General features: G+C 39.3%; 1 protein-coding gene across 1 annotated transcript; it reads right to left on the bottom strand.

Moving 5' to 3' along the window:
• Window positions 1–82: 82 nt before the first annotated feature.
• Window positions 83–24,143, bottom strand: ggt5b (gamma-glutamyltransferase 5b). Its single transcript, XM_027141090.2, has 13 exons — window positions 23,908–24,143; window positions 11,620–11,747; window positions 9,392–9,490; window positions 5,179–5,374; window positions 4,092–4,252; window positions 3,825–3,862; window positions 3,617–3,725; window positions 3,312–3,442; window positions 2,679–2,860; window positions 2,504–2,595; window positions 2,056–2,168; window positions 1,664–1,774; window positions 83–1,009 (listed from the first exon to the last, which is right to left on the bottom strand). The coding sequence occupies exons 1-13, from the start codon at window positions 24,087–24,089 to the stop codon at window positions 863–865; spliced, it is 1,689 nt and encodes a 562-aa protein (XP_026996891.1). The 5' UTR covers window positions 24,090–24,143; the 3' UTR covers window positions 83–862.
• Between the last annotated feature and the right edge of the window lie 219 nt (window positions 24,144–24,362).

Raw genomic sequence — 24,362 nt, 5'->3', positions numbered from 1 at the left:
TTATCATTTCTCTGCTTGTTAGCATAGATTTGTTACAGGTATGTAGAAGCAGATAGCGTGATGTACCTACCAAAAACCATGGTTTCAAAAAGTAATCATTTTATTACACGATAGAAAAAACCCCAAACATGTTTGTAGATTGTTCTACAATACACACATGCAAAATGTAAGTGATACCAGATATAACCAAGACAATATAAGATAACCTACACAAGATAACCTACACATCAAATGTCACATTAAAAATATCATAAAACAACCCATAATATTTGTAATCATTTTAATGCCTGCTACTGCTAAATGTTTTTCCTGATATTTCAGATTTCATTTAATGGTCCTGTGTGATTCTCAGTGCTATTTTAAGGAAACACTGATGTACTCCAAAGGACTATAAACGGCTAAAACGACTAAAAACAGCAAGGCTAATATAAACAAAAAAATAAGGCTGATATTGAACATGATAAAAAAAAAAACCCTCTGTAGTTTAAAAAAAAAACAGTAGAAAACAGTAGAAAACAGAGTAGAAAACAGTAATAAACATCATATAACGTATAATGCTACTTGAAAAATAGTCGATAATGTCACATTATTTAGTTGGCTAAAGTTTGGCTCACTCTCTTGAGTATAGATAGTCACAATTCAAATGAAACTGAATCAAGTAAAATATCCTTGGCGTATTGTTTTACAGTGCAGTCTAAACTCAGTTAAACCCTGTATTAGTCTGCTACATTACATGAAATTACATGTTCTACTCTATGGTGTAAGAAGTAGGAAGAGATTTACAGTATAACACACGGTATCATATAGACATGGTGTGTAAGCATTGTACGTTAAGCTGTGAGTTGAATCTTCTCCAGTGTGATCAGTAACCTGATGATTTTCCAATTTTCCTACTGTCTGAGACAGCCCTGATGCAGCCGTGCTCTTTCATGATGCCGTTCACAACGTTTAAAGGTGTGTAATTTGTTTGTATGTCATGTCCGAAAGTCTGCATGGCATCTGTCATCAACTGTAAAAAAAAAAAAAAAAAGAGCATAATGTTTAAAAGATGGAAACATGCCTTCTTATTTATTTATTTTTTATTTTTATTTATTTTTATTTTTTATTACTAACACGCGCTGTTTAAAACTGAAATCACGTTCTGAAAACTCATCACACCGTCAGCGACAAAACAGACATCTACTGTATCCAAACTGTCAATCATTTTTCATTGATTTCACACAAAATCTGTGCACATTTATATGCATGAGTACATCCTCCAAAATCCAATAACTCTTTTGTCATGTTCCACCACCTAGATATCAAAAGATCCAGACAGCTACAGCATATGGTTCAAATGCTAACACGCTGCTTTCAAAGTTGTTAAAAACACATTCAAACAAAAATGTCACAGTGTTCAGGCGTAAACATACTGAAATGTATAGAAAATCTAAGCAAAATGTTTGTGAAATAATCATCATTCCCATCACAGCTAATTTCAATTTCAGCTGAAAGTCTATCAAGGAGGGGAGAGAGAGAGAGAGAGAGAGAGAGAGAGAGAGAGAGAGAGAGAGAGAGAGAGAGAGAGAGAGAGAGAGAGAGAGAGAGAGAGAGAGAGAGAGGGAGATGTATAAAAGTACAGAGGAACAGAAGGCCTTGTCTATTGGTCTGAAATGATATCTACCTTATCAAAGCCTGGCTCGAAATGCACTAAATTATTCGAGCTGACAAAAACCACTTTGTCTTTGATGGCGTCTTCCAGGTTCATCCCGAACCACAGCTTGTTCATTATAGCCTGTTAACAAAGTGAGACAAAGAAGAAAAGATCGTTTGAAAACAGAAAACACACTAAAAGTTCTAGAACATTAATCAGATATCTCTCATTATACAAGTTTATATGAAAACCTTAATTAAAGATATTCTTTATTGAGAGTTTCTCAATATTCTTTATTATTTTGAGTCCAGAATGTTTTACCTGTGTGTGTATGTGTGTGTGTGTGTGTGTGTGTGTGTGTGTGTGTGTGTGTGTGTGTGTGTGTGTGTGTGTGTGTGTGTGTGTATGTGTGTTTGCTTTACTGTAGCTATGCCGGTGATAATCTGACTCCCTCCAGATCCCCCGATAACCAGAACCTTCTCTCGGTGCTTTGAGTGGATAATAACAGGTGACATGGAGGAAGGAGGCTGTTCACCTACACAGACACACAGAATTACACATAATAAATATAATTATTTCATTCAAAAGTAATTAAAAGACAAAATATGTGTGATTTCGTTATATTAATACCACAGGAAATGATGACCAAATATTAAAAGCTGGAATGGAGGCTGGAACCAGCTGATGGATTAAAATATAATGGCACAGAAAACAATGGAAACATAAAAGAAAACCAAAATAGAAAAAGACTAGATGGTGTGCAGTGTATGATGGGTTATTATTATTATTGTTAGTAGTAGTAGTAGTAGTAGTAGTAGTAGTAGTAGTAGTGGTGGTAGTAGTAGTAGTATTGGCTAGAAAGAAGTTTACCTGCAGAGACAGAATGGGCTCTTCCACAGAAATCCATCAGCTCGTTGTTCAGTATGATCCCCGTTTTTTGAGAATAGACACCTGATCCAAAACTTAACAAACCACCACAAAATCGAACATAAATAATCAAACATAACCATTTATCTGATACACACATAATAACTGCAGCACTCACAAGTGATTGATGGTGCTGGTGACAGAAACGGCTGAGCCGTCACTCGCTAGAACAGAAACGTGCGTTGTACCAAATCCATCAGTGGAAGGAGTGACGTTGTAGTACGATGGCGGGTGTTCACCACTACTGTTGATCATTGACCTGATTTGATTGACAAAGTCTGACTCCATCAGGTGGTTTACCTGAAACAGGAAGAGAGCAAACTGTAAGTGATAAACGAGTGAAATGAGCAAATAAAAGTTTATGAAGAAACTGAACAGACAGGAAGATATAAAGAGACTAAGAGTGACAGAAATAAGTAGAGAGTCAAAAAGATTCAAAATGGGCAAATAACAAATTATTTTTGTCTAACAGCACAACTCACATACATAGTTCCAGCTGTAATGAGAATGACAGGTTAAAATGAACGCCCTCCTTTTAATATGTAATTTTTATCTATTGTAACAGCACACAGGGATTTATTATTATTATTTATTTGGCAAAAGCTCCACATAATATACACTAATAATAATATGATTTTAAAAATGAGGTGTTTGACAAAGAAACATTGTAAAACACAAGCTGAGAGAGAGTACTTCACTTAAACACCAGTGATCTGAACACACACACACACACACACACAATTGTGCTTACTCCGTGTTGGCTGTACCGCGGGTCTCTGATACTCTTCCTCTGTCCGTTTGCAAACTTTAGAGTTTCTATGTACCGATGAAGGGTCAGTTTCCTCTCCTCTCCTTTCACAGACGATGGAAAAAGTACAAAGCCTGCACACACACACACACACACACACACACACACACACACACACACACACACACACACACACACACACACACACACACACACACACACTCCATCCTCACATTCTCTACATGAGCAGTGTCATTTTGTCCATTTACACTATATTAAAAATTTTATTGCATGGTTATTAAACAAACCCTGCATGACACTGAGGATGAAGCTCAGTAGAGCGCCCCCTGATGGGGGAGGAGGGAAGTGCATCGTAAAATCACCCAAAGGAACCGAAATTGCTTTACTGGATGTCTCCTGAAAACACATAAGAAACACACATAATAATATAATATAATATAAATAATATAATATAAGTAATAAACGCACACACAATGAAACTCTAGTCATTCTTACCTTAAAAGATTTTAGATCCTCTAATGACAATGATCCACCTGAAACACACACACACACACACACACACACACACACACACACACACACACACACACACACACACACACACACACACACACAAATTCATTTGGCCATAAATGAATTAATTCTTTCTATTCTCTCTGACATCAAATGATCTGTTTAAATCTGTTAATAAAAGTGAAGCAACAATAAATAATCTCTCTCTTTCTCTCTCACACACACACACAAATACACAAAGGAAAGTACCTGCTTTCTTCACATCTTCGATTAAGTCTTGTGCGATTTTGCCAGTATAAAAAGCATCAACCCCTTCGTTTGCAATTATTTCCAGAGTCTCAGCAAGTTTTGAGTATCGTAGTATGTCTCCTTCACGGAAAACCTTTTTATCCACATTGCAAAATAATTGACTGCAAAAAAAAACACAACAACAAAAAACACACAATTTATTACAGATCAACTGTCTGATTAAACAAGTAGATAAATGCATCTGTTTTCCAATGATGTATGTGATTTATTAATAACGTGTCACACAGATAAATGGATGCAAATGAAGTTTCTGCTTTATTCAGACATTTTCATTTAATATGATTAAAAACCATCATTCTACAGAGAGACATGCAGAGTTTATCAGATCAAGTCAGACACTGAGGTATGAGAAACCAGGGCAAATCTGGAAAGTACGAGAAAGAGGACAGATGGACAAGGAGATAAGGGTAATAATGACACTAAGATAAGCAGAAAAAGGGGAACAGAAAGTGCATTTATGATTACATTTACATTTATGGCATTTGGCAGATTGCCCTTATCAAGATAAACTTACAAAAAAGTATTAGAGGAAAGAGAAGAAACTAGAAAAACTAGAATAATGAGAGAAGTCTCTTTCTCCCTCTTTCTTCTTCTTCTCTCTCTCTCTCTCTCTCTCTCTCTCTCTCTCTCTCTCTCTCTCTCTCTCTCTCTCTCTCTCTCTCTCTCTCTCTCTGGATAAGGAAATAATTAATCCATTTTAGTTCTCTCCAGTGGTCTTCCAGGCTCTTTGGTGTCTCGAGAGTAATCCTTCATTTTAAAACTGCATCAAGTTTTTGAATTTCTTTATCTCTGTTTTGATTATCCACCTTAATAATCTGCCTTTGCCAGTTACTTTTGAGGCTGTGACAACGGAGGGATTTCTAAAAGGTTAATGAATTGTTTAAATCCCAATGAATTAAAACTAATGAAAGTCTACACTAATAAAGCTCAGTCTATATAGCCATGTCATTTTCTGTCCTTCGTGTCTTGGTGTACTGTATATACAGTATATATTTTGGTGTGTGTCTGTGTGTGTGTGTGTGAGTACCATAGTGATGTGTTCTCCACCAGTTTAATGATTTTTTTGTGTCTGAGAAGCAGAGCGAGGTATGGCGGAACAGGAAAGCCTTCTTTGGCCAGTTTGATGACGGGTTCAAACAGTTGATTCCAAGGCAGTTTTCCAAACTTGGAGTGAGCAGCAGCATAACCACGCAGCTCACCTGGAACACCAATCCACTCTTTACCTGTGCACGCACACACACACACACACACACACACACACACACACACACACACACACACACACACACACACAAAATGAGATATAATTATAGGTTCAGTTTAGTGCTTTCCTAGTGACTGAAGTGAATGTGTTGTATCTCACTGGTTAGGGTGTTGGACTAATCATTTCACTGGGAGTTTTAACCAAGCTGCCACTGCTGGGCTCTTGAGCAAGGCCCTTATCCCTCAACTGTTCAGTCGTATACAGTAGATGAGATAAATAGAAGATGCTCCATGAAAGAGTATCTAAAAAAGTGCTTTAAATGAATGTACAAAAATGTTCCTTGTAGCATTCTGTGGGTTTGGCTCGCTGCCAGGACTGTGTTAGTTCACAGTCAGATCTGGGTTGTTTAGTTTTGAAAGTCTTACAGTAGCTGCATAGGACCGATTTAAAAATGCTTGTTGTGGTTATGGGTATTAAGTATCTGTGTGAAAATACACACTATGTAAAGTAAAGGCTTTATCACTGTTCTGTATCATCAGCCCAGGACATCACTTTACATTTTAATGCATGACCATAATAATGTATGAAAAAAACCTAAAACTTTATTACAAACATATGTACAACTAGACATTCATGCAATTAACTAATCAGCCAATCATGTAGCAGCATGGCAATACAACAGCTTCAGTTAATATTCACATCAAACCTAGGGTTAGGTTTCAGAAATTGCTGATCTCCTGGGATTTTCACACACAGTCTCTAGAATGTACACAGAATGGTAATAAAAACAGAACTCATCCTGTGTGTGGAGGCTGTATCTTCAGGCTGAACCATATTGTGCATGAGAGAGATCAGGAAGTCTAAAGTCACTCATACAATCATGATTTACAACAGTGGTCAGCAAAAAAGCTCAGAAGAAACAATCCATCAAACCCTGAGGTGGATTTGCTACAACAGCGTAAATGTCAGATTCCGCTCCTGTCAGACGAGAACAGGAATCTGAAGCATTCATGGGCTACTCAGTAAAATAGAGCGTTAGAAAGAGACCAGTTAATTTTTTTTTGACTGACAGAAGTGGAGTCTGAATGGAGTGACCTTCTGCTGTAATTCTTCCTAAAGGTTTGATGTTTTGTTCATGGTGAGATGTTTTTCTTCTCACCACGGTTGGAAAGAGTGATTATTTGAGTTAGTATATCCTACCTGGCAACTCGATCCTTTCTGGTCTCTTTCCTCTTACCTCTTTTATCAACAAGGCATTTCTACCCATAGAACTGTCTCAATATACCCTAGACCAGGGGTCGGCAACCTTAAACACTCAAAGAGCCATTTGGACCCATTTCCCACAGAAAAAAAACACAGGGATCCACAAAACACATTTGACATCTAAAATGAAGAGAACACTGCATATATAATTTTTTACCTTTATGGAAAGTATAGAAAAAACTGCAGTATGTTGCATTTATGAAATCAATGAACTGCTACCGAGTAAACGAAATTTTATTTCTGCAGGCAAACAAAAATATTTTGAACAGTTTGAACTAACCTTAAGTAAAAAGACACTGGGTTGAAGGTTACTTTCAAATAAAATGTTCAATGTCTAATTGAGTCCTCTTCGGCTCTCAAGTTTTGAAGACAAGCAAGCGTGACATGGAACGGCCCCCCCAACCTGAACCCGAGTGGTTCATGTTCCATGTTCATGGACCATGTTCAAGCATAAGGGTGTCCATCAGTACACATGGCACCAGGACACCCTAGGTCGGAAGTCAATGATCGACTTTGTGGTTGTTTCATCTGACCTCCGGCCGTATGTCTGGGACACTCGGGTAAAGAGAGGGGCGGAGCTGTCAACTGATCACCACCTGGTGGTGAGTTGGGTTCGATGGCAGGGGAGGAAGTTGGACAGACTTGGCAGACCCAAACGTACTGTGAGGGTCCGCTGGGAACGTTTGGCAGAGTCTCCTGTCAGAGAGATCTTCAACTCTCACCTCCGGCAGAGCTTCAACCAGATCCCGTGGGAGGCTGGAGACATTGAGTCAGAGTGGACCATGTTCTCCACCTCCATTGTCGATGCAGCCGCACGGAGCTGTGGCCGTAAGGTCTTCGGTGCCTGTCGTTGTGGCAATCCCCGAACCCGGTGGTGGACCCTGGAAGTAAGGGATGCCGTCAAGCTGAAGAAGGAGTCCTATCGAGCCTGGTTGGAAGAAATTCTGGCAAACCGTCCGCCGTCTCAGGAGGGGGAAGCAGTGCCCTGCGCACACTGTTTACAGTGGGAGTGGGAATCTGCTGACTTCGACTGGTGACATTCTCGGACGGTGGAAGGAGTACTTCAAGGATGTCCTCAACCCCAGCAACATGTCTTCCAATGAGGAAGCATAGGCAGAGGGCTCGGTTGTGGACTCGTCAATCCCCCAAGCTGAGGTCACTGAGGTAGTTGAGAAGCTCCTTGGTGGCAAGGCACGGGGGGTGGATGAGATCCGCCCTGAGTACCTTAAGTCTCTGGATGTTGTGGGGCTGTCTTGGCTGACACGACTCTGCAACATCGCGTGGCGGTTGGGGACAGTGCCTCTGGACTGGCAGACTGGGGTGGTGGTCCCTCTCTTTAAGAAGGGGGACCAGAGGGTGTGTTCCAACTACAGGGGGATCACACTCCTCAGCCTCCCCGGAAAAGTCTATGCCAGGGTACTGGAGAGGAGAATTCGGCCGATAGTCGAACCTCGGATTCAGGAGGAACAATGCGGATTTCGTCCTGGTCGTGGAACACTGGACCATCTCTATACCCTCACCAGGTTGCTGGAGGGTTCATGGGAGTTTGCCCAACCAGTCCACATGTGTTTTGTGGATCTGGAGAAGGCATTCGACTGTGTCCCTCGTGGTGACCTGCGGGGGGTGCTCTGGGAGTATGGGGTCCGTGGCCCTTTGCTACGGGCTGTCCGGTCCCTATATGACCGGAGCAGGAGTTTGGTTCGCATTGCCGGCAGTAAGTCAGACTTGTTCGCAGTGCATGTTGGACTCCGACAGGGCTGCCCTTTGTCACCGGTCCTGTTCATTATTTATATGGACAGGATTTCTAGGCGCAGTCGGGGGCCGGAGGGAGTCCGGTTTGGAGACCACAGGATTTCTGTTGGCTTCTTCAAATCAGGACCTTCAGCGTGCACTGGGAGGGTTTGCAGCTGAGTGTGAAGCGGCGGGGATGAGAATCAGCACCTCCAAGTCCGAGGCCATGGTTCTCAGCCGGAAAAGGGTGGCTTGCCCCCTTCAGGTTGGTGGAGAGTTCCTGCCTCAATTGGAGGAGTTTAAGTATCTTGGGGTCCTGTTCACGAGTGAGGGAAGGATGGAGCGGTGTATCTTCTGCAGTGATGCGGTCGATATACCGATCTGTTGATGTGAAGAAAGAGCTGAGCCGTAAGGCGAAGCTCTCTATTTACCAGTCAATCTACGTTCCTACCCTCACCTATGGTCATGAGCTTTGGGTCATGACTGAAAGGACAAGATCCCGGATACAGGCGGCCGAAATGAGTTTCCTCCGCAGGGTGGCTTGCTGATCCCTTAGAGACAGGGTGAGGAGCTCAGTCACTCGGGAGGAGCTCAGAGTAGAGCCGCTGCTCCTCCACATCGAGAGGGGTCAGCTGAGGTGGCTCGGGCATCTGTTTCGGATGCCTCCTGGACGCCTCCCTGGGGAGGTGTTCCGGGCATGTCCAACCGGGAGGAGGCCCCGGGGAAGACCTAGGACACGCTGGAGGGACTATGTCTCTCGGCTGGCCTGGGAACGCCTCGGTATTCCCCAGGAAGAGCTGGAGGAAGTGTCTGGGGAGAGGGGAGTCTAGGTGTTCCTGCGACCCGGCCCCGGATAAGCGGTAGAAAATGGATGGATGGATGGTACCATTCTGATAAATGATTATCTGATTAAATTATATAAGATAAATAAGCAGGTGTACAAGTGTTCATATTAAACTAGATGGTGAGTGATTATTAACAGAATATTGTTATACTTAAAAGTGAAATTATAAGATTATTAAATTAAAGCAGCTTGTCCTACCAACTGAATCAAATGTTATAGAAGTGGGACATTTGTCTAGCAGGTCTGATGGGACGCTTTTAGGGACCGTTTCTCTTGAGTTGATCACAGTCACATCACCTAGAAAAGAAAGAAGCATATTATTATTATTATTATTATTATTATTATTATTATTATTATTATTATTATTATTATTATTATCATCTAATTTTCTGGTATTTGTATCTAGATGAAATAAACAACTTAAAACGTGGCACTTCTGGCGGCAGACCCCCAAATATATGGGTAAGCAAAAGTATAGGAACAAACACTTAATTAATTAAAATATTTAGTTGTGTATTGGTTGCCTGCAATCATTGCATCAAGCAGGTGACCCACAGTCATCACCAAATTTTTTTTTTGTGATGCTTTTCCAGTGTAATTATTCAGCCCAGACTTTGGCCATGTGTATTTGTTTTGTCACATGTCTGCACCGCCCTTGTCTCTTCCTCCCCGCCTCTGCACACCTGTTCCTCATTGTGTCTAATCGTGAGTATTGTGTCTAATCGTGAGTAGTATTTAGTCGAGCCACGTTGCTAGCAGCGCGAAATCCTCTCTTGTCTTCTGTTGCTGTTGTCTGTTGTTGTCGTCTTATCTCAAGTCGGTGTCCCTGTTCTGTGTTTTTTAGTAAATAAATCTTGTTTATTTTAGCTATCCTGCATTTGGGTCTATTTTATCCCCGTGTCCCTGACATCCAGGTTATTACCTCAGCTTCTTTCAGGTGTTTGTTTTGGGGAGTTTCTCCCCTCAGTCTACTCTTCAGGAAGTGAAATTAATGAATGATATGGCCACTCTAAAACCTTCCACGATTCCTCATGGATAAAGTAGTTTGTTGTGTTAGCAGTGTGTTTTGTCTCGTTTCCTGCCCCTGTCCTGTCAATGGTTGTGGCCCTAATGCCTCTGATTATTCTTACCTGTTCTATCTTTTCCACTATGATTTGTCCAACTGTTTAAACTCTTAGGTGTGATGTTTTTGAGGCCAAGTATCAGTGTAATCCCTACATGTCAGTTTGCTGATCAGCAAACTTTGCATGTTTTTTGGACTTTTCTTGTGCTTTACATTGTTTGCTAACAGCTTTAATAAATCTTTTTTGCATCCACCTCCAATATGAGATAGACCTTCCAATATGACTGAATGCATAAATTGGCACACAGACTGTTTCTGTAGCTGTCTGAATTTATTCTACTGCTACCATCATGAGTTTAACTCATCAGTGAACCTGTTCTTGAAGCAGCCAAGCAAGCAGTGTTTTAACAATACCTCCATTGTTCTTGATATATGAGCTTTCTATGCTTACAATCATCAGCAGATCCTTTCTTTCTCTACATTTTGATCTTTCCACCTCATTGATAGAGGTTTATCTTGGTTCCAGAACATATGTTTCTTTGGAAATAGTAACAAGACCTTCTGATCACTGTTGATGAGTGGATTCCATCATGTAGTTTGGCCTTGTAGCATAATTCTTCTCTTAAGGTCTTCTTCAAACAGTGGCTTGTGATACCTTCACCTCTTCCCTGTGGAGGTTGGGAATGTTCTTGATGTAGACTGTGTTTGGGTTTTTCTTCATTTCTTGTAATGTTTGTAATCAGCCATTTGCTTTACTTGGCTGACCTGTTTGGTGTCTGGTTGTAAGAAACAATAGCAGGTTTTCCTCCCAGGACATTCCACATTGTTGTGCTTGTAATGTGCCCAATGCTTGTAAAATGGCCTTGATTAATTTTCCCTCTGCTGTAAGATTCAAAATGCTGATAATTATGCTAATTAAAAAAAATCTTCTCAATAATTCTTCTCAGAATTCATAAAACAAATTTGTACCAAAAATGTGTGCTTATTACACTTAAGCTAATGTATCTACTATGTCTAGTCTCAGCTGGCTTTGGCCCAACACAAATATTTTTACAAAGCTGTAACATAACATCTGTTAAAATTTTTGCTGTTGCAGCTATATATTTTTTCAGAAGTTAAGCCATGAATAGACAAAAACAGTTCCTGTAGCAGGTCAGTGACACAAGAAACACACTGATGTCGGTTTATTAGCTGTTCCCCCTCCACTTTCCTTCACTTGAATCCCCTTAGCCTTCTACAAACTGTTAGCTGAGTGGCATTTATCTTTAAGGAGAATTAAAGAGCACTCGTTTGCCTCTGATTAGGATACAAACTAAGTAGGTGAAGTGACTGAGAGTGCATTGAAAACAGTGAATAAACATACCGTCTTTGTCCATGATAGTGAAGATGGAGCCTCCTCCGATTCCCATGCTCTGAGGATTAACTAGTGATGTACATAGCAGCGCAGAAATAGCAGCGTCTACCGCCGAGCCACCTTTTAACAGAATATCCCTTGAAAAATGAGAGACATTAGAACAATTATTCTGAGCTATAGTATTCATCATGGTATCTAAACTCATATAGGGCAACATTAATGCCAGAAAACAAAAAAACTTCAATTATCGAGTTAAGAAACCTTCTATGTTAGTTTCAAGGCATGGTTAAAGGAAGCATACAAAAATACTATCATTTAAGTGAGGGAGAGTAGAAAATAGGAAATATAGGAAATACGAACTCTAACGCAAGCTAGATAATGACTAAAGCTAATATTTCAATTAGCTAACAAAACATTAAAGGATTCTTTTACATGGACAAAGTAAACGTGAATTTCATTACAAATTAGGCCAAAATGTCAGGAACATTTCACTCAGATGTGTTTGTCATTTGCTATAAAATTTACAATTAATTAACTACTAACCAAACATCCCCCAAATATCAAACCGGGACCATGAAAAGAATCAACCATTTTTCTACCAAACATCTATATGAACACAGTAGATCAGGAGATATTAAAGATTTTCTGTCTGCTCATCCATTATACCTGATTTCCCATAAAGGAAATTAGCTTAACAAATATCAGAATATCTGTTGAATGTATCGAAGCAGCTAAAAAGCAATCATTTTAGGCTACATATTTTTTTCCTACAAAGAAACCTGCTTTATAAAAACAGCTTAATGTGGCTTAACATGCTGAAACAGCAACCTCAGGACACCAAGAGTCTCTTTATCTTCTACTTTGTCTAACAACATAACCTGCTATGACAAATTGCTTCTAATGGGTGGTTCTTTAGATAAATTAAGCTACACAAAGCTTTTTTCTACAGACGCTGGGGCTCATAGTATTCTAAAAACCATCTCTACCTACCAGAAAGCTAGTGTAACATTTGTTAGATGGTAAGATATACAACACTGGTCGCTCTTTGAAGTTAACTCTGTAAAGCTGGAACAAACCTTTGCTGAACTAAATATTTATATAAAATTTGTGTTTATTAACTGGTTTATACTCGTCAGGGTTGTGCTGGATATCATCCCAAAAATGCCAAAAATCAAATGGGAAGCACTGATAAATTTAATTTAGCTTAGCCAAACTATCTACAGTACCAGTATGAACAAAACATGTGAAATCCACACCAATAGCGACCAAGGCTCAAGATTAAACAGTGACGCCGGAGCTGTCAGACATCAACGCTACCTGCTATACCACGTGCCGCTCCATTAGCAAACAAAGCACTTCTACAAGACATTTCAAATTAGATCGAGAAGGATCTGACAATATCTATATATCTACAACAAGGCAAGTACAGTCCCCACAAAGACATACATGACATATTGTTTATCATACAGATACAATATCTCATCTTAACATCTTAAGATATCGTGTTACACTGTCATGCTAAACTGAACATTCACAGCTCACACTGATTTTATTTTAAAAAAACAAGGGTTTTTTTAACCATAGCCTTCAGACCATAATCTTTAATAGATTCACATATGATAATCCCTAAAAAGAGATTAACAAGGGAACAAGCACACAAACATTCATCAAATAATTATTATATTAAAGAACACAAAGGAAGGGAAAAGACACAGCGGATAATGACTGTGTGGTGTCAAAATTCCAGACATTTTTTATTTTGAACTGACTAAAGTTCAGCTTCTAGACATCATTTCTAGCTTTATTAAGATAGAGTTGAACATGCAAAAGGATTGTAAAAAATAATCCTTAAATCCTTAAACAAACTTGCTCTTTAGTTATCCATCTTGTTATTTAGATATCTTTCAAACAAATATAGTAGTATGTAGTTAGATTTTGTTCAACTGACTAGTTAGACTAACTAGACTAGCTTAATTGGGTGATAATGGAATGACCAAAGGCTCTAACATGCATGCTATCTAATGAGATATCTACCACAATTTAATATACAACCAGCTTCGGCTCACATAACAAACTAGACTAGCATTATTAGGTGTGAATTAAATGACCCACAGGATAAGGAAATGCCTCTAATATGCATGCTATTTAGATAGCTAGCCAGCAGACTTTCTAGATTATTTCCTTCAGATCAGCTAGACGACTATACAGTATAGTGATAGATCTGTATTTGGGGTCAGCTTATGACAAACCCTTAAATGAGAGAACCAGGGTACAGTACAGGTCAAATTTCATCCACCTCTCACAAACTTGTAAACAATACTAGCACCTCTTTTCAATTCATTGGCTTGCCATTGAAATTCAACCCAACAAAGCCAGGCTTATCCTAAATCATACAAAGCAATCTAATGTTAACATTTCTGTTCCAGGTATCAATCTGACTACATGTAGTCTTTTCTATTGCATTCACCAGGTATGTAAAAACTTTGCCAAAATCAAGTTGTGACACTGAAAAAGAAAAAGCAATAAAGACTGTGTTACTGGAACATGAGGGTACAGTATATCCTGAATAAATGATTCTTCTACAGAAATAATGGCAATAAATACACACACACACACACACACACATACACACTCTCACACCCACACAGACTTATACACACTCTCTCTCACACACACACACACACACACACACACACACACACACACACACACACACACACACACACACACACACACACACACACACACTCACAAAAGACAGTTCCAGGGATACTATTACATGTTGTTTGTCATAATAGAGCAGGACAAGTCTGATCTGGTATCCCAGAGGTCATTCACACACACACACACACACACACACACACACACACACACACACACACACACACACACACACACACACACACACACACACACACATATACACACTAAAATTTAAAAAAAAGGACTAAATCTTTATCCTGTTTTCTTTGTAAGTCCAGTCATGCAGTCCAGAATTTTCTGGACATATAAATGTCAGTTTAGAAGTTACAAGTACTTTTTTATTCAGCATGGAATACATAGCTAATAGGAATGTTTTTTAAATAAGTGTGATATTCCTGCCTTCAGGTTGTGCATGACGAAACAAGATATTCTCATAAATAGGTGCCTAGAACACATGGCTGCTGTCCAGTGCTTTATCCCTAATGCTGGCCAGGACAGAAAAAAAAACTGCAAGTAGAAACACATACTAAAAAAAATAAGCATGACGACCACGCACATACACATTTAACCCCTGATGAGTAAAGTAAAACAGTGGGAGAATATGTAAGAGATGTATGAGAAAATATATGAATTAAAGTGCAAAATGAAATGCTCCAACCTACAGCTGGTATTAAAAACCACAAAACTGTAAATAAAACTATTTATTTAGAAATATCAGGACAATACTATGGAAATTGATAGGTTTCCATGAGCAACGGAATGTGTGGAGGGTGTAACAGATACTGCAACTTCAACAGATAACAACAGATCACTTCAGTCAGCCTAGATGTCTGCTGAATTCTGTTTGAGTCAATGATAACAAGGCGAGTTCTAATTCACTTGTCAGATCACTTGTTCATCTGTAATGGAGGAAAGACTTGAGGACTTGCTCACTGTCTGCACAGAAATCTGCCCCCTGGATGAAGCACAGCATCACCAAGGACTACAGATGAGATGATTATTCTTCCTGACTGTGACACCTCGCTCAGTGACAAGTGTCTCTTCGGGCATTACTTAGTTGCATGCTACATCGGGACATCCGTGTTGCTGCTACCTGGGTTTCACAGTCTACAAAGGTTTCAACAAATTTGCCCTTCCTGGGGGCATAAATGGCACATGTAACTCTGGATTTCTGAGAAGTAAACACGCTAATGTGGTTCAAACTTGATAAATTCCAGAGAAACTATGCTTTCATAAGTAAGTATAGAGGTATAGTTTAATAATCCCCAAGGGGAAATTCACTGCTTTTGGAGGTAATCCAGTGTTCATAAGACTTTGCCAAAAACCCATAAATATTTCAAGCACAGCAGAAATCACAGTTTGTATGCAATCAACAAAAGCTTTACTGTCTTCTCATTTATCTGCCAATGGTGAGATTCTTATTAACCAGTTAGGGTGAGGAGCTTGGCTGGCAGGATCAAATGAACTTTTTCCTTTTATAATGCTATCAGATTTTTATTTTTATATAAGCACAAAACACAGTGTCTAAAACATTGTTAACCCCTTCCACCCGAGCCAGGCCAGAAATTATAAATCCTTTTAAAAGTAAATTTTATATTTTTGTCTAGTTTATGGGTGCTAAATGGACATGACTGATTTACCACTGAGTTAACAGTATTGGACTAATTATGAAAATTAGTTTACTTAAATTGGTTACTTTAATTACCAACAATTTTAAACTGAGCTGAAGCATAAGATTCTTGTTGGCATGATCAAATGATTCAGGATATTTGGTAGGTGATAGGTGATCTTTCCGACCCTTGTGTGTGTGTGTGTGAGTGTGTGAGTGTGTGAGTGTGTGTGTGTGTGTGTGTGTGTGTGTGTGTGTGTGTGTGTGTGTGTGTGTGTGTGTGTGTGTGTGTGTGTGTATCACTATGAAATGTGATAATTGGCCTCAAGAGAAACTTGGACCAAAGATCAAAGAAACACAACCCGTAAACTACCACCACATTCAGGAAATGGGGTATAAAAAACAAATGTATAAAAGTTGCTACAGCATGTGATCTCTGTTAGTGGAATTTTGTATTGTACAATGGGGTCAATCTTCCTGTGCTATTCTGGAAGACACATTTCTAAACTTCTCTGTGCAAAAAAATGCTGGTAAAATGCATTTAATTTTCACTGATCTAAACGAGTAAACATGAATAACCAACTCCGACAAAGACAAAACAGCTTCAGGCATGTCTCTCTGATTTCATACCAGTATAACTTCCTGACCCTTAAATAAACAATAAAGCCAAATAAGGAAATTTACACAATGTCTTACTTACCCCAAGCAGATTCAATCAATCAAGACATGTTTACTGTCATGTTTCAGTGATTTTTTTGTATTGGAGCTACAAAGTTATCTCACTCCGAGTAAGGAGTAATCATAGATTTACGTTACAATAATGCAACTTGTATTGGTGAATCATACTGTCTGAGACAGTAGTGATGCATACTAGCAGATAAAATACTAACTGGGTGAGTTTATAGGGCAAAACAACAGGTGGATGAAAAAGATAGAAATCGTCATACATGGAGAAATCGATGGAGCAAAAACATGAATTGAACAGAAACTTTTTAGGATATGCTGCAAAAAATGGAGTCAAGTAGATTCAAGTAGATTCAAGTGTCCTATATATTGGCAAAAACACAACTATGCAACTTGTTCTTCAGTACATTGGCCATACCCTCCCACCACAACTGATTGACTAAGAGCTGAAGTTTTGCCAGATGAATGAATATAAAAGAGATCATCTATTCTCGTTGAGTCATATGATGTGAGTATGAACACAAGCCTGAACAACCCAACATCATGCATGTTTCGGGTGATTGAGCGTTTTCTGAGGCATTTCAGAACTCTGGGAAATCGGGAATTTGACTTTTCCCTGTTTCGTTTCAACCGTGCATAAGCAATTTTGTCTAATCTCTTTATTGCGTCATCCACTTTTACATACACCTTCTGGTGTGCCCTGTATTAAAGAGCCAAACTATTATGTTATCAGGTAACATAGCAAAACATGATGTATACTATATGGACACACAACCACCAACCAACCACACCAACCATTACATGACAAAGTTGTAAGCACACCACTGTATTGAATATCTTTGTATGCTGTAGATTTACTTAGTTTTCATTCATTGGAACAAAGAGGATCAAACCTGTACCAGCATGATGATGCCACTGTGCACACACTGTGCAAGCTAATTGAGACATAGTTTGCCATGGCTGAAGTGAAAGAACTCAAATGTACTGCACAGATCTCTGACTCTGAAAACCTTGAGGTTGAACTGGAACACTGACTGCACCCCAGACCTCCTCACACGATATCAGTGCCTCACTAACACCTTGTAGCCGAATGATCACAAATCACAAATCCCTACACGATCCCTAGTGGAAAATCTGCCCAGAAGAGTGGCAGTAAATCTAACTAACAGGAGAACTAAATCTGGAATGTTCAGCAAAAACATATGTCCACATACTTTCAGACATATAGTGTATCTCGTAATTTGTCCATGGGAGCTGCCAAGAAAATGAAAATTCTCATTGATTCATTTGCATCTCTCCTTTACCTCAATAACAAAAAATATTATCCCTTGCTGATCCACTGACAATATCACAACCCCAGGCCTGTTTTTTAGTTTTTGTTTTTTTTTGTCACTGTACCATGAAGGTAGCTGAACAAACTCAAGGTTACAGGATTAGTTTTGAGTTGACAAAACCAAACCAATAAAATCAGGCTTTATTGGTACCATGATGCAGCTCAACAACATTCTCGTTTAACTCGGGCTTTGATACCTAAGCTATGATTACTCCACAACTCCAAATGCTTCTTCCAGTAGATCAAGAGAAAATATAAAATATAATTCAAAGTGGTGAGTTTTTACCATAACCTCGGGGGAGAACATGACATGTGATGTATCTGTGTGTTCTGAGACATTTGAATGTGTGGCATAAAAAATTGACTGGCACTTACAATTCACAAACTGCCCCTGAAACTGCAGCCTCTTCCTCAATTGGCTTGAGAAGGAATGAGAACAAGGTAACGGTTTAAACCCTTGACATAAATTACAGTAAGTCCTGTGTTTGTAGAAATTAATGACATTTTTTGTGATTTAACTAACCTCCAAAAAAACTTGTAATGAATGTTTGTTCAGGTGCAAACAGACTCCGTCAGGACCCTTTAAAAAATGGCTCCAGAACTTTTAACAGAAAATGTAACACTAAAGGAGCTGGACTGTGAGCTGAGGAGGGGTCAAATTTTCAAAAAATTAATTAGGGATAAGGCAGCTGGAAAAACAGGTCTCAGGATGTGAACCTATTTAACCAAGTAGCATTTTAATATGCACATTATGAATACTTAGTAATACAAGTTCCTCTTCCTCTATATAACCAATAGGTTTTAGACCTATCTGCAGTTTTAATGTGCTTTTATTGATTAAAATATTGTGCAGTGATTGCATCCCTTTCAGCTGGGTGAAATGTGATGGGGTCAATTTCATCAGGGAGTAGCTGTTATTGTGGTGGTACTTGTTCCTTTCTAATAGTGCCTATATTTTGCAGAATGGCACATGCAGTTTATGTTTATGATGCCTGTTCTGGTGATACCCTTAAGCACCAAAGGCAGTTGAAGTGTGCCTTAAGGATGCCAAAGGTCATTTCAGTCGTGACCCTGGTGTTACTGAGGACCACACTGAAGCACTTTTTTTGGCCTTGTCTGAGGTTCAGGATAGGGGGTTGGCAAAAACCTCTGGCATGCATAACCACTGTTTCCCATCAAAAGGCCATCAAAAAGCCCTGTCATAGAATATAAGTTTAACATTTTTTGTGGTTCCAGACTTCAAACTCACAACCTTATGATTATCAGCCCAACACCTTAACCACTAGACTACCACATCCCCAGGCTACCTGAGTCACATTTAAATGTCTTAAATTGAACTTTCCGTCCTCAAAGCGCTGACAAGACACAGACTCACAGGTAATGTTTAAGTCATGGACTGATCCAGGCGATTTGGCATCAAAGCCTGTGATCATACATTCATCTGCAGATGAAATGCACAGTAAATCATTGTCATATCTGTTATCATTATTCATTTAAAGTTTAAGCCATGTATAGTAGGCCTACCTGAACATGAAGGCTGTGAAAGGACTTTCTATTCACATAATCTGCCTCATGTTCTCCTAAAGCTGTGGAGATCACAACATGTGTACAGTCTATTGCTCCTACGACTCCTGTCGAGAATTCTGTCATTAGATGTGTAAAAAACATTTTGAAAAATCTTAACATATCCTACTCACCGGTATGTCTTACCGGCAATTTTATAAAAGCCCTCCTATATGGACATGGTCAATAAATGTCTGTTGAACACAATGAAACTATTTATGTGCTCCTGGTACAGTAAGGGCATAGATTTGATCTGTCACATTTTTAATGTGTGGTTCAAGAAGTTAGTAAAGATATGAGATTCCTTCTGTGGAAAATCAGTATCTTTCATATCAGTAAATATGGGGGTAGGCAAGTGGATTTTGTCTGTCCTTAAAAACTCTTTCTCTGCAAAGTCTAACAATTTGTGCAAAGATATCCACAGGACCTGGAAGAAAAGGTGATGCCATTGCAACAGATACTGGGTCTTTGATGTGACTTTACTCATAGCTGATTGGTCCAATTTCAGTCTGTGATTTTAAATCCAGAACATAACCTGCCCCAGAGCAGGTAAGACGTGGAGCTTAAGTTACCATCGCAATGAGCACCAGTAAAGATGAGCTACTTCCATGGTACCTAAAACCCACGGTCGGTGAAAAATAATCTCCAACTAATCTTCAATGGCTAACCAGCTAAACCAGATCCATAGTACAGGCTCGAAGTCTATAATTATCTCTCAACCTTCACGAAACACCTACAAAACTGCTGCTTATCCACATCTAGCTCTCTCCTCATGAGGGTGTGTGTGTGTGTGTTGACAATCTAGGTGTGTTCTCTATTGTTATGCTGCTACCCTCAAGCTGTTCACTGACCTCATGATTACCCCTTTTACTCTTTTATTATTAGTGTGTGTAGTTGTACAGATTGTGCACCTGTGATTGTGTGTACCAAGAGTAACTGATTTGTAATGATTGTGTGGGTATCCTGTATTCCCATATAATGGCAGCCCAATTCAAAAACATGACACACAATCCCTTTAATCAGAAGAATCATTATGCATGTCGAGAACAGATGTATATAGTTTAACCCTATCTTGGGTGCATCACAGTAAATAAGAAGCTAGAACGTTTCAGATTTCAGCACAATGATAAGATCCAAATGTTAAAAACTTATTACTTAATTACTTAAATAATTCTAAAATAAAAACAAAGCTGAAAGCGTTTATCATTTTATGATAAAAATGTGATCTTGCTGCATTTATATCTACATTTTAGCTCCATCAGTAAGCCCCAGTTTAGGACAGTGAGCCCCAGAATCAATAAATTCAGAATGGGCACTTGGGAAAGCTCCACCTTAAATGGTGGCATTAATGTTAACAAAACAAAGACTAATGGATATTGGTCATACTGCTATCCTCAACCACTCAACCTTTCACCAGAGTTCACATTTACCTTAATATTAATTATTGATAAACAGTTTTAGCATCTACTCACTGGCTCCCCAGTCTGCAAAGTGCTGCTGAATAATATTCTCCTTTTTTAAGCCTTCATTTGCCAAATATACAGTACATTACAACACAAAAAGATTCTTTCCTTGGCAGCTTGTTTGTGTCAAGACCAAAAACCCCACTTCCCAGAAAGCACTACAAACATGACCGCAGTTTACTTAATCACAATCAGCAGACTTTTAACCATGCAAACCTGTTCACAATTACACTTGTAGCTAGATAAACAGACCAAAAAGATTCAGTAAGCTGTGAAGTTTGTGTTTACAGTCCTGAAATTTCTAAGTATATGTTTGCAGTCTATGCTATCCTAGGTTGGAATGTTTGCCTCTCTATCGGTTAGGTGTTTGGTTTGCTTAGTGTTTCCTGTTTGCTTATCACTTGACCTTTCCTGTGTTTGGACTTTGACTTCACCCTAACATTTTAGATACCTCTGCCTTTCTCTATAATAAAAAACTGTTGAACTGCATTTACATCTGTCTCGACTCACTGTTTGTGACAGTTAGGAAGTTGGGGTCAGAGCACAGGGTCAGTGATGATATGTCACCCCTAGAACAGAGAGGGTCACTATCCTTGCAGTGTGTTTTCATTCATTTTGGAATTAATTCTCTTGGGTTGAATTCTTGACTCCAAATTTGTTTGTACTGTGCAATTTGTTCTGAAGCATTTGCTTTACTGATTGCAGGGTTAAGTGTTTCCTAGGCCTTGTTCATGCGTAAGCACCACAACACAAGCAATATAAATGATATAATAGCCTACATACTTTATATATGGATAAGTTAAGGCAACATGCTCCTGATGGCACATCAACGCCAAAATACCCTGTCCGTCGAGTCAAAAGTAAAATGTTTAGTGATTTCTTGCACAGTGATGTGAAATACACTGACAAGAACCGTCTGTCTCTCTTACAACTATGATTGTTGTCATGAGAATTATAACTTGGACTTTTATTATGGACTTTTATTAAAGATTATTTAGGAAGGTCCAGAAAATTGGTACACAAGACAGACAAGACAAGTACATTTTATATACATTTCAATCAACTGATTCTTTTCTCCCTTAATGATTAAAAAGTACACAACGTCTACCAACATGTTTTTTCTACCCGATAATTTATACAGTTAACTGAAGAATAGTATATAGTTTAAACTAAATAAAGCACAAAAAAATGGCTGCTCCATTTCTCAAAGAATTTATTTTGGCATTTGACACTTAACTTCAGTTGACATACTCTTTTTTAAAGTAATGTTTTGATAGAGATGTGCACTGGAAAGTGTTGCTACCTCCTGTGAGATGTGTTATCGTCTTTGCAGTTTCACATGCTCTCCCTGTGCCTGGTGGTTCTCTTAGTCCATGACCTAGTGAACCAGCATCAGGATGTATTTATTGATAGAAAGAGAAAGCATTTTTGGTCGCTCTGGATCAGGCCATCTGCTAAATGTTATACTGCAGATATAAATGTTTCCTCCATGTTTCCCAAAAAACATGCTGATGTTAAACTGCCCCAAGGTTTAAAGCCAATGTTTGGTGCCATAAAATGGGCGGATGTCTAATTCAGGTTCTGTCCCCACACCACAATTGTTCCCAGGATAGACTGAGGACGTGCCCCAACCCTGACTAGGATAAAGACGTGACTGAAGATGAATGAATGTTTTAAGATAAATAAACAAATGTCTGTGTAGTTTTGTTTGGCATGTGTATAACATAGATTAGAAAATCCCTATTGACTGACAATTATGTTTCATATTACATATCACAACTCACTCACTCATCTCACTCATTTACTACCGCTTATCCGAACTTCTCGGGTCACGGGGAGCCAGGCGTCATCGGGCATCAAGGCAGGATACACCCTGGACGGATTGCCAACCCATCACACCCCACACACTCTCTTATTCACTCACACACTACAGACAATTTTTCCAGAGATGCCAATCAACCTACCATGCATGTCTTTGGACCAGGGGAGGAAACCGGAGTACCCGGAGGAAACCCTTGAGGCACAGGGAGAACATGCAATCTCCGCACACACAAGGCAGAGGCGGGAATCGAACCCCGACCCAAGAGGTGTGAGGCGAACGTGCTAACCACTAAGCCACCGTGCCCCCTACATGTCACATGTTTCTATTAATTCATTGTATAGCTATCACATAGCTTTCTTTACATTCTGCCTTAAAAAAATACAGGAAACTCAACATGAAAAAAAAAAATAGATTCACGTTAATTAATCATGGTTTGATGCTGATCTCTGTGCCAAAAAGTCTGTGTCTGTGTCAGTATTACCTACAGTGTTAGGTTCTCCCCAGGTGCATGTTTATGAACACTGCAAAAGTTATAGTAACTAATCGGGTGATAAAATTCAATTCAGCTCAGCTTTAACTGAGCATTAAGAATAAAATAATCAAGAAAATAAAGGTATTATTGTCAGAACCTAAGTCAGAGTTTCTCAAACATTTTGCAGCCCACTTTAAACATAATCTGGCTATTCAAATATTAAGCTCTTTATGCAAATGTGTAGCTGCTTTATTCCTGATTTTCCAAGAACCAAGTAGGCATTATTTATAGTTTGTGAGTTTGAATGATCAAAATAGTTGCATTGAAATAAATCACATGTCCAGTCAAACAGCACAATAAATGTAAGACCTCAGTAATGATATAAAAAAAAACAAAAAAAAAAACAAACTGATAATAGCTGGCTTTATTTTTAAGCTCTTTGTTTTCCAAGAACCCCCAGGGCCCTGTTCCCACGTTGAGATCCCCTGCTATTTATAACGAATTAACATAATTCTCAATGTTAAGAAACAGCAATTAAGAAAAGAAACAAGCTTCATGTGCACGAATCTGAGCGCGTGGAACGGAAACACACTGCCCGTTCCATTCCTCGCGCTCGCTCCCATTTCGGTTGCCTTTCGTTTCATTTACCTGCCTATGTCCGAGCACGCACGAGAGTCTGCGGCCACTGCGCCATGTATGAAGTCATCCTCGCAACACCGATGCCTCCGCATGAGCAGCAGCGCGCACACCAGGATGAGCACCACGGCGCACCCAAGCGTTATGCAGAAGACGCACGCAAGCCTTGACTTCGACCTCGACTTCATTTTCATCCACACACAGTGAGTGATAGACGGAGAAATGCGAGAGTTTAAGGAGAGAGAGAGAGAGAGAGAGAGAGAGAGAGAGAGAGAGAGAGAGAGAGAGAGAGAGAGAGAGAGAGAGATGTAAGCCGCTCCCCTCGCGTGGATAAAACGAAATGTGAAGATGAGGGCACTTCACTGCAATTAACTCTATTTATCCAACTTTTTAAAACTTGTGTAGATTTATGCTTTGATTTAGTTTCTGTAAATCTGAAAGGTTTACAGTGCGTAACAATATGTATA

This window comes from Tachysurus fulvidraco, chromosome 20 (assembly GCF_022655615.1).
Source record: "Tachysurus fulvidraco isolate hzauxx_2018 chromosome 20, HZAU_PFXX_2.0, whole genome shotgun sequence".
In the NCBI taxonomy this organism is placed as follows: domain Eukaryota; kingdom Metazoa; phylum Chordata; class Actinopteri; order Siluriformes; family Bagridae; genus Tachysurus; species Tachysurus fulvidraco.
Note: the sequence above shows the minus strand (reverse complement) of the source record. Positions and strands in the feature narration are given on the sequence as shown.